The 9,704-nt window shown below is 40.0% G+C and overlaps 2 protein-coding genes across 2 annotated transcripts in view; both read left to right on the top strand.

Moving 5' to 3' along the window:
• Positions 1–205: 205 nt before the first annotated feature.
• Positions 206–1,549, top strand: LOC103602482 (G2/mitotic-specific cyclin-B2-like). Its single transcript, XM_008586887.1, is given in 1 exon segment — positions 206–1,549. A coding segment is annotated over 1 exon segment (1,197 nt). The 3' UTR covers positions 1,403–1,549.
• Positions 1,550–8,208: 6,659 nt separating this feature from the next.
• KPNA1 (karyopherin alpha 1 (importin alpha 5)) overlaps positions 8,209–9,704 on the top strand; it is a 50,957-nt gene continuing 49,461 nt past the window's right edge. Inside the window, exons 1-2 of the mRNA XM_008586888.1 lie at positions 8,209–8,280; positions 8,526–8,633. Of these exons, the coding sequence (XP_008585110.1) occupies positions 8,209–8,280; positions 8,526–8,633 (180 nt within the window). The remainder of the gene's footprint in view (positions 8,281–8,525; positions 8,634–9,704) is intronic.

Below are 9,704 nucleotides of genomic sequence, written 5' to 3'. Positions count from 1 at the left end.
ACACTATTTCTGGTGCTCTTCATTCCTTTTTGTAGATCTGTATTTCATCTAGTATTGTTTTCTTTCTTAAGAGCATACTTTAAGGAGATCCCCAGCGGTGCAGGCAGGAGTGTGGCGCTAGCGGCGCCGCGGACGCCAGTGCTCTCCCTGTCCAGCCCTCGTCCCTCCCCGGGCCAGGCTGGCACTCTTGCCTTCCCCGTCCCTCATGGCGCTGCTCCGACATCTGACGGTGTCCGGTGATTTGGAGAATATTGACACAGGAGTTAATTCTAAAGCTAAGAGTCATGTGACTATTAGGAGGGCTGTTTTAGAAGAGACTGGAAATAGAGTTATAACCAGAGCAGCACAAGTAGCTAAGAAAGCTCAGAACACCAAAGTACCAGTTCAACCCACCAAAACAACAAATGTCAACAAACAACTGAAACCTACTGCTTCTGTGAAACCAGTACAGATGGAAATGTTGGCCCCAAAGGGTCCCTCTCCCACACCTGAGGATATCTCCATGAAGGAAGAGAACTTCTGCCAAGGTTTTTCCGATGCCTTGCTCTGCAAAATTGAGGATATTGATAACGAAGATTGGGAGAACCCTCAGCTCCGCAGTGACTACGTTAAGGATATCTACCAGTATCTAAGGCAGCTTGAGGTTTTGCAATCCATAAGCCAACGCTTCTTAGATGGAAGAGATATAAATGGACGTATGCGTGCCATCCTGGTGGACTCGCTGGTGCAAGTCCACTCCAAGTTTAGGCTTCTGCAGGAGACTCTGTACATGTGCGTTGCCATCATGGATCGGTTTTTACAGGTTCAGCCAGTATCACGTAAGAAGCTTCAACTGGTTGGGATTACTGCTCTGCTCTTGGCTTCCAAATATGAGGAGATGTTTTCTCCAAATATTGAAGACTTCGTTTACATCACTGACAATGCTTATACCAGTTCCCAAATCCGAGAAATGGAAACTCTGATTTTGAAAGAACTGAAATTTGAGTTGGGTCGACCCTTGCCACTACACTTCTTAAGGCAAGCATCAAAAGCCGGGGAGGTTGATGTTGAACAGCACACGTTAGCCAAATATTTGATGTAGCTGACTCTTGTTGACTACGACATGGTGCATTATCACCCTTCTAAGGTAGCAGCAGCCGCTTCCTGTTTGTCTGAGAAGGTTCTAGGCCAAGGAAAATGGAACTTGAAGCAGCAGTATTACTCGGGATACACAGAGAATGAAGTACTGGAAGTCATGCAGCACATGGCCAAAAATGTGGTGAAAGTCAATGAAAACTTAACTAAATTCATCGCCGTCAAGAATAAGTATGCGAGGAGCAAACTCCTGAAGATCAGCTCGATCCCTCAGCTGAACTCAAAAGCTGTCAAAGACCTCGCCTTGCCTCTGATGGGAAAGTCCTAGGCTGCCATGGCTTCATGGGTGCTTTTTCATACTGGTTTGGAACTCTTGATTTTGTACATAGTCCTCTGGTCTATTTCATAAAACCTCTTCTCAGACCAATTTTCTAAATGTATATTCAGGAAAAATAAAGCTATTGATTTTTCTTAAGTAAAAAAAAAAAAAAAAAAAGAACGTACTTTAACATTTTCTTACAGAGCTGGTCGGTAATAAATTCATTCAGGTTTTGGGTATTTTTGTTTGTTTGTTTTTTAACTTTCCTACATGAAACAGCCCTGTTCCCTTCACTTTCTGTATTCTTCATAGAATTATCAACACCCAGTCACCCAATACAGTTCACTATCATTTAGTTTTTGTCTGTCTGGAAAAAGTCTTTCACCCTATTATTTTTATTGAGCAATTCTTGGTTCACTCCAAAATTGAGCTGGAGGTACAGAGATTTACCATATGCCCCCTGCCCCCACACCTGTATAGTCTCTCCCATTAGTAACATCCCCCATGGGTGGTTTGTTACAATTGATGAATCTATATTGATACATCATCATCACTGAGAGTTCATAGTATACATTAGGGTTCACTCCTGGTGTTATACATTCTATGGGTTTGGACAAATGTATAATGACATGTATCCACCATTATCATACAAAGTAGTTTACCTGTTCTAAAAATTTTCTGTGTTCTGCCTAGTCGCCCCTACCTCCCCTTGGCAGCCACTAATGTCTTCACTATCTCCATTTTGCCTTTTCCAGAATGTCATTAGTCCATTTCCATTGCTTATAACAGAAATATCTAAAACTAGGTAATTTATAAAGAAATGTTATTCCTTATAGTTTCAGAGGCCAGGAGATCCAAAGTCCAGGGAACACATCTGGTGAGGGCCTTGTTGGTGGGTGGTGTCTCCTCATACAGACACAGGGTATCACATGGCAAAATGGCTGAGCAAGTGAGAGCTAACTTCTCACTCAAACTCCTTTTAAAGCCATCAGAACCACACCCATTACTCCATGAATGGATTAGTCTGTTCACAAAGGTATAGTCCTTGCAATCTAATCACCTCTTAAAAGGCCCACCTTTCAATTACTGTAGTAAGATCTCCCACCCTCTTATCACTGTCACAGTGGGGATTAAGTTTCAGCGAGTTTTGGGGGAACATTCAATCCACAGCGTATAGTTGGAATCATTCAGTATCTATGCCTTTTCAGACTGTGGTCTTTCACTCAGTAATATGTATTTAAGTTTCCTGTACGTCTTTTCATGGCTTGATAGCTCATTTCTTTTTTTGTACTGAATAATATTTCATTGTCCGATATACTGCAGTTTATTTATACATTCACCTACTGAAGGATATCTTGGTTGCATTCAGGTTTGGGCAGTTATGGATAAACCTGCAGTATAAATCCTTATGCAGGTTTTTGTGTGGACATAAGTTCTCACCTCCTTTGGGTAAATACCAAGGAGTGGGATTACTGGATCTTGTGGTAAGAGCAAGTTTAATTTTGTAACAGACCTCCAAACTGTCTTCCAAAATGGCTGTACCATTTTGCCTTCCCACTAGTAAGGAATGAAAGTTCCTGTTGCTCCAGGATTTGGTGTTACCAGTGTTCTGATTTTGGCTGTTCTACTTAGGTATGTGGTGATATGTCATTTTTCGATTTGCATTTTCTTGATGACCTATATAATGTGAAGCAACTCTCCCTATGCTGATTTGCCATCTCTATGTCTTCCTTGGTGAGGTGTCTGTTAAGGTCTTTGGCTCATTTTTAATTGGGTTGTTTCTTACGGAGTTTTAAAAGTTCTTTGTATATTTTGGAAACCAGTCCTTTATCAAGATATTTTGCAAATATTTTCTCCCAGTCTGTAGCTTATCTTTTCATTTTCTTGATAGTGTCTTTCACACAGCACAATGTTTAATTTCTTTTTATTGATTGATTGATTGATTGTACATATTTTGGGGATTCATTGTTGACATATGTTAATCAAATCAATATTACCAGTATGTATATCGTTACAAATTGTACTTATTCTTTATGTCCCTTGTCCAATCTCTCCCTATCCCCCTCTCCATCCCTACTCCCACCACTGATAACCCTAGATTTCTTCTCTCTCTCTGGAACAGTAATGGTTACTCTTGATTTGCTGCCTCGATGCTCTGTCCAATGCTGACAGTGTGTTCAGGTCCCCCAATATTATCATAGAGCAGTGCTTCTTCTGTCAGTCTGGAATGGGTTTTGTGGAGAGAGACATCCTCTTCTTTTTTTTTTTGGTCTCTGCTGGTGACTCTCCTTGTGTCAGTGCACTCTAGTGGCTGGTGGACCATCTGCGTGGTGGTTGTGATGTGTAGCCACTTTTGCGGCAGCCGTGGTTACTGTGGAAGCTGTGGTGGGCCACCCACATGGAGGTGATGTTTTGGGCATGCTCCTTGGCGCTGTAGGTGTGCCTGGTTGTGGGGGGTGGGGTCCAGTCAGTCCCTAGCTCTATGCCTTAGGACTCTGGGCAGGCCCCAAGGTGCTAGCAGTATACCTGGGTGTGGATGGGGGGTCCAGTGTTCAGCTCCATGCCCCAGTCCCCCAAGTGGGGCCCCAAGGCACTGGCGGTGTGCCTCGTGTTCAGGGGGTCCAGTCCTTGGCTCCGTGCCCCAGACTCCCAGGCAGGCCCCTGGGGTGCTGGCGCTGTGCCTGGATGTGGGTGGGGGGTCTGGTCCCAAGCTCCATGCCCTGGGCAGGGCCCTGAGGTGCTGGCAATATGCCTGGTTGTGGGTGTGGGGTCCAGTCCTGGGCTCCATGCCTCAGGTCCCCTGATGGGCTCTGAGGCACTGGTGGTGTGCCTGGTCTGGAACTAATTTTTTGTCCTTTGCTTACTTCTAAAATGGGAGAACTTCCTGTGGGAACCAGTACTTGAGCTGTCAGGTTGAGCTAAATTGCTCCTTTGCTGCTGTTTCCCTAGGGAAGGCTTTTTGTGCAGCTGAGGGTTTAATGGTTGACCTTATAGGTACTTCTGGCTCTCCAGAGACCTGGTGCACCTGGGTTGTGTAGAAACTCTGATCTGGGCCTGAGCATTTTCATCGAACTGCACCACATGCAATTCTGCATTCCCGACCAGTCTCCTCTGGTGGTCCTGCGCTGAGTAGGGGGCAGATCAGCTGTCCTTTTTGTGTCCCTGTGTTCTCCTGGTGGGCCCATCTCCCCGGTTGTGTAGAAACTCTGATCTGGGCCTGAGCATTTTCATCGAACTGCACCACATGCAATTCTGCATTCCCGACCAGTCTCCTCTGGTGGTCCTGCGCTGAGTAGGGGGGCAGATCAGCTGTCCTTTTTGTGTCCCTGTGTTCTCCTGGTGGGCCCATCTCCCCCACCACTCGTGCTCCAAACACTTCCCATGGGACAGGCCCTGTGCTGGTCCCTTGCAATGACTCACCAGCTTCTGAATGGCTCCCCTTTTTCAGCTGTGTTCTGGCTTCTCGCTCCTGCTGGTCCATGGGAACCCTATCAGTGGTCTTGCTGTCCTGGGGACCACCAAGGCCCTCTTCTCCCCTGCTGCCTCCAAGCAATTCCATCTGAAGGGCACAGCTGTGGCTTTTGCTAGCTGCTGCTCTGTCCACTCAGCAGTTCCATCCCTAAAGTGTCTGTGGCCCAAAACTCTCCGAGCAGTTTTTTCTTTCTCTCATTGTGGTTTCTCCTGCCTTCATGAACTCCGTAGGTCTCTCCTCCTCTTCCCCTGAGTTCCAGTGGCCCCAGCTTGTCTGTTGTTACATTTTAATAGTTGTAAATTGATTTGTGGAAGAGAGTGACTCTGGGGACTGTCTATTCTGCCATCTTGACCAGAATTTCCCACAATGTTTAATTTCAGTGAAGTCTAGCTTATCAATTCTTTTATGGATTGTGCCTTTAGTGTCATAGCTAAAAAGTTACCACCAACCCAAGGTCATCTAGAATTTCTCCTGTGTTATCTTCTAGGAGGTTTTTACTTTTGCCTTTTACATTTAGGTCTGTGATCGATTTGAGTTAAATTTGGTGAAGGGTGTAAGTTCTGTGTCTAGATTCATTTTTTTTGCATATATTCTAGCACCATTTTCCACCCCTCTTTGAGTCATTTTTCAAAAGTTGAGAAATAAAAATTCTATATATTTATGGTATACAACGTGATGTTTTGAAATATGTAAACATTGTGGAATGGATAAATTGAGCTAATTCACATACTTATTTTTGTGGTAAGAACACTTAAAATCTATTCTCATGGGGATTTTCAAGTATGTAGTACATCGTTATTAACTATAGTCACCACGTTGTACAGTAGATCTCCTGAATTCATTTCTTCTGTTTAACTAGAATTTTGTATCTTTTGACCAACATCTTCCCAACCCTGTCTAGCTCCTTGCCCTTGGTAATCATCATTCTGCTCTCTGCTATTGCGTGTTTGATTTTTTCAGATTCCACATATAAGTGATAACACGTGATATTTGTCTTTACATGCCTGGCTTATTTCACTTAATGTAATGTCATCCATGTTCATCTATGTTATTGCAAATGACAAGATTTTCTTCTTTTTCAAGGCTGAATATTATTTCATTGTTTATATATATCACATTTTCTTTATGCATGTACACGTTGATGAATATCTTGGCTATTGTGAGTAATGCTGCAATGAACCTGGGTGTGTGGATATCTCTTTGACATATTGATTTCATTTCCTTTAGATGTATACCAAGTAGTGGGATTGCTGGATCATATGCTAAATTTGCGTTTCACTGATTATTAGTGATGTCAAGCATTTTTTTCATATACCTGTTGGCTTCTTTTGAGAAAAGTCTTTTCAGGGCCTTTGTCCTTTTTTAAAATTAGGTTACTTGTTTTCTTACTATTGAGTTGAGTTTCTTACATATTTTGGGTATTAACCCCTTACTGGGTGAATGGTTTGCAAGTGTTTTCTCCCCTGCTGTAGGTTGTCTCTTCACTGTCTTGATTCCTTGTAGTGTAGAGGCTTTTTAGTTTGATGTAATCCAATTTGTCTGTCTTTGATTTTGTTGTCTGTGTTTTTGGGATCTTACCCAAAAAATGATTGCCTAGACCGGTGTGTCAAGAAGTTTTTCCCTATGTCTTCTTCTGGTAGTTTTTCAGTTTCAGGTCTTATGTTTAAGTCTTCAATCCATATTGAGTTGATTTTTTTCATATATTGTGTGAGATAAGGGTTCAGTTTCATTCTTTTGCTTGTGGATATCCATTTTTCCCAAGACCATTTATTGAAGAGACTATCCTTTCCGTAATGTGTGTTTTCGGCACCTTCGTTGAAAATAAATTGATTGCAAATGCGTGGATTTGTTTCTGGGTTCTTTATTATGTTCCTTTGGTCTGTGTGTCTCTTTTTATGCCAGTAACATGCTGTTTTGATTACTATAGATTTGAAGTTGGGTGGTGTGATACCTCTAGCTTTGTTCTTTTTAGTCAAGATTGCTTTGGGTATTCAGGATCTTTTGTGGTTTCATATGAATTTTAGGATTTTTTTTTTCTATTTCTGTGAAAAATGTCATTGGAATTTTGATAAGGATTGCACTGAATTTGTAGATTGCTTCAGGTAGTATGGATATTTTAATAATATTACTTCTTTTTTTTTTTTTTTTTTTTCTTAAAGATGACCGGTAAGGGGATCTTAACCCTTGACTTGGTGTTGGCAGCACCACACTCACCTAGTGAGCAAACCAGCCATCCCTATATGGGATCCGAACCCGTGGCCTTGGTGTTATGAGCACCGCACTCTCCTGAGTGAGCCACAGGCCGGCCCCCAATATTACTTTTTTCTATGCATGAACATGGGAGATCTTTCCATTTATTTTTGTCTTCCATTTCTTTCATCAGTGTTTTATGGTTTTCACTGTATGTCTTTCATTTCCTTGGTTAAATGTATTCCTAAGTATTTTATTTTTTTTGTAGGTGCTTTAAATGGGATTGTTTTCTTAATTTCAGTTTTGAATAGTTCATCATTAGCATGTAGAAGCGCTTCTACTGATTTTTGTGTGTAAATTTTTGTATCCTGCAACTTTACTGAATTCATTTATTCTAAGAATTTTTTGGTGGAGTCTTTAGGGTTTTCCATATATAAGATCATGTCTTCTGCAAACAGGGACAGTTTAACTTCTTCCTTTCTAGTTTGGATGCGTTTTATTTCTTTCTCTTGCCTAATTGCTCTGGGTAGGACTTATAGTGCTATGTTGAAAGAGGTGGCAAGAGTGGGCATCCTTGTCTTGTTCCTGATCTTAGAGGAAAAGCTTGCAACTTTTCACTTTTAATATGTTAGCTGTGGGCTTGTCTTATATGGCCTTTATTGTGTTAAGGTAGATTCTTTCTATAACTAATTTGTTGAAAGTTATTTTTATCATGAAAAGATGTTGAAATTTGTCAGATGCTTTTTCTGCATCTTTCAAGATGATTATATGGTTTTTGTTCTTCATTCTGTTAATGTGGTGTGTCACATTTATAGATTTGTATATGTTGAACCATCCTTGCATTCTGGGATAAATCTCAGTTGATCATGGTGAATGATTCTTTTAATGTGCTTTGAATTTGGTTTGCTACTATTTGTTGATACCCAGCATCATTTGTTAAAAAGACCACCTTTGTTCAATTGTCTTTTTTTTGCTGCTTTGTCAAAGATCATTTTACTATTTCTAGGCTCTCTGGTTTCCTAAAGTAAGTGATTAGGTGACTGATTTTAGATCTTTTGTCTTTCCCAATATATGACATAGTTTTTATTTTGATTTTCCCTGTTAAATTGTTAACACTGTCCTTTTGCCTACTTCACATAAAGTGATGAGGGAAATGGCTGAACATGCCCCAGCTACCTTTTCCAACCTTACCTTTTTTATGCCATGTAATGTCAGGCCTGTCTTAGTAAGTTTGACCTTATCAAGTATTGGATATAGCATATCATAAGAGTTCACTATATTAGATCATAAGACTATGGAGAAATTCAAAGTAGTTCCTTATTAGGAAAGGCTAAAGGCAGCATGTGCTTTAGAATTTTTAAAATGATTTTCAGAGTGTTCATTCATATTGCTTTTTAAATGGGGTTCTTAGTGTTTGGATGTTAAACTCTCATGTTACCGATACATTACTAACAGTCTCTTATTTTTCAGTTATTCAAGCGAAGAAATGTTGCTACAGCACAAGAAGAAACAGAAGAAGAAGTTATGTCAGATGGAGGCTTTCATGAGGCCCAGATTAATAATATGGAGATGGCACCAGTAAGTAAAATAGTATTTTTGTCATGAAGACATGAGATGTAGATCTTTTCTTGAGTTTAAAAAAAGGTTAGATGGCTACAAAAAGTACTTGGCATTTCATTTTTGAAAAGAAGCCACATACTTAATCTTGTGGTTCATTAAATGTTTATTATTTTCAGATAATGTGCAGTTAAACAAAATTAACTAAATTATAAACATTAATTCTGCTATAAAAACTTATAAAGATCATTATAAAACAAAATTATTTCTTAGAAGTTGAATAACAAGTGATACTTTAAAGGAAATTATGATTTTTATTTATTTCAGTTATAAAATTGGCATGACTTTTAAATGACTTTTAAAAAATTGACTCTATGTTAGAACTACTGGACTTTTCTGTCGTAAACCATTTTGTAACTTTTTTGAGGTTACATAAAGAGATAAAAATTATGTTTTATTTAAATCAATCAACCTGTCTGCCTTTCCAGTTGTATTTGTCTATTTCTGTTGCTTATAACAAAATACATAGAACTGGATAATTTGTAAGCAATGAAATTTATTACTTACATTTTCGGAGGTTGGGATGTTTAAAGTCCAGGGAACACATCTGGTGAGGGTCTTGGTGGTGGCAACAGTGACCCAGGGGGTTTCACGTGGTAGAAAATGCTGGAGTGGAAAGAGACTAACTTCTCATGTGCTCTTATAAAGCTCTCAGAACCACACCTATGACCACCATTTTTAATCCATTCACTGTGGCATAGTCCTACAACCTAATCACCTCTTCAAGGCCCCACTTTTGAATTACCATAATATGATTTCCCACCCTCAACAGTTACAGTGGGAATTTAAGCTTAATTGAGGTTGGGGGAGGGCATCCAATCTACAGCACCAGTCTAATTAATTATGCAGTTTAAAAATAGAACATATACATTATATATATGATTTTTTTAAAAAAAGAAAAATGTTTCTTCTACCTCAGTCAACTAATATTTTTTCCCAGTGGCAACTATTGTTACTTGATTCTAATTTATTCTTTTTGAGAACTTTTGTGTGTTAAAGGAACGTTCTCTTCTCATCTTTATTTTTTTTTTT

The sequence above is a fragment of the Galeopterus variegatus genome, unplaced genomic scaffold (assembly GCF_000696425.1).
Source record: "Galeopterus variegatus unplaced genomic scaffold, G_variegatus-3.0.2 Scaffold4167, whole genome shotgun sequence".
NCBI lineage: Eukaryota > Metazoa > Chordata > Mammalia > Dermoptera > Cynocephalidae > Galeopterus > Galeopterus variegatus.
The sequence above is the reverse complement of the archived record's forward strand: the minus strand, read 5'-3'. Positions and strand labels throughout refer to the sequence as shown.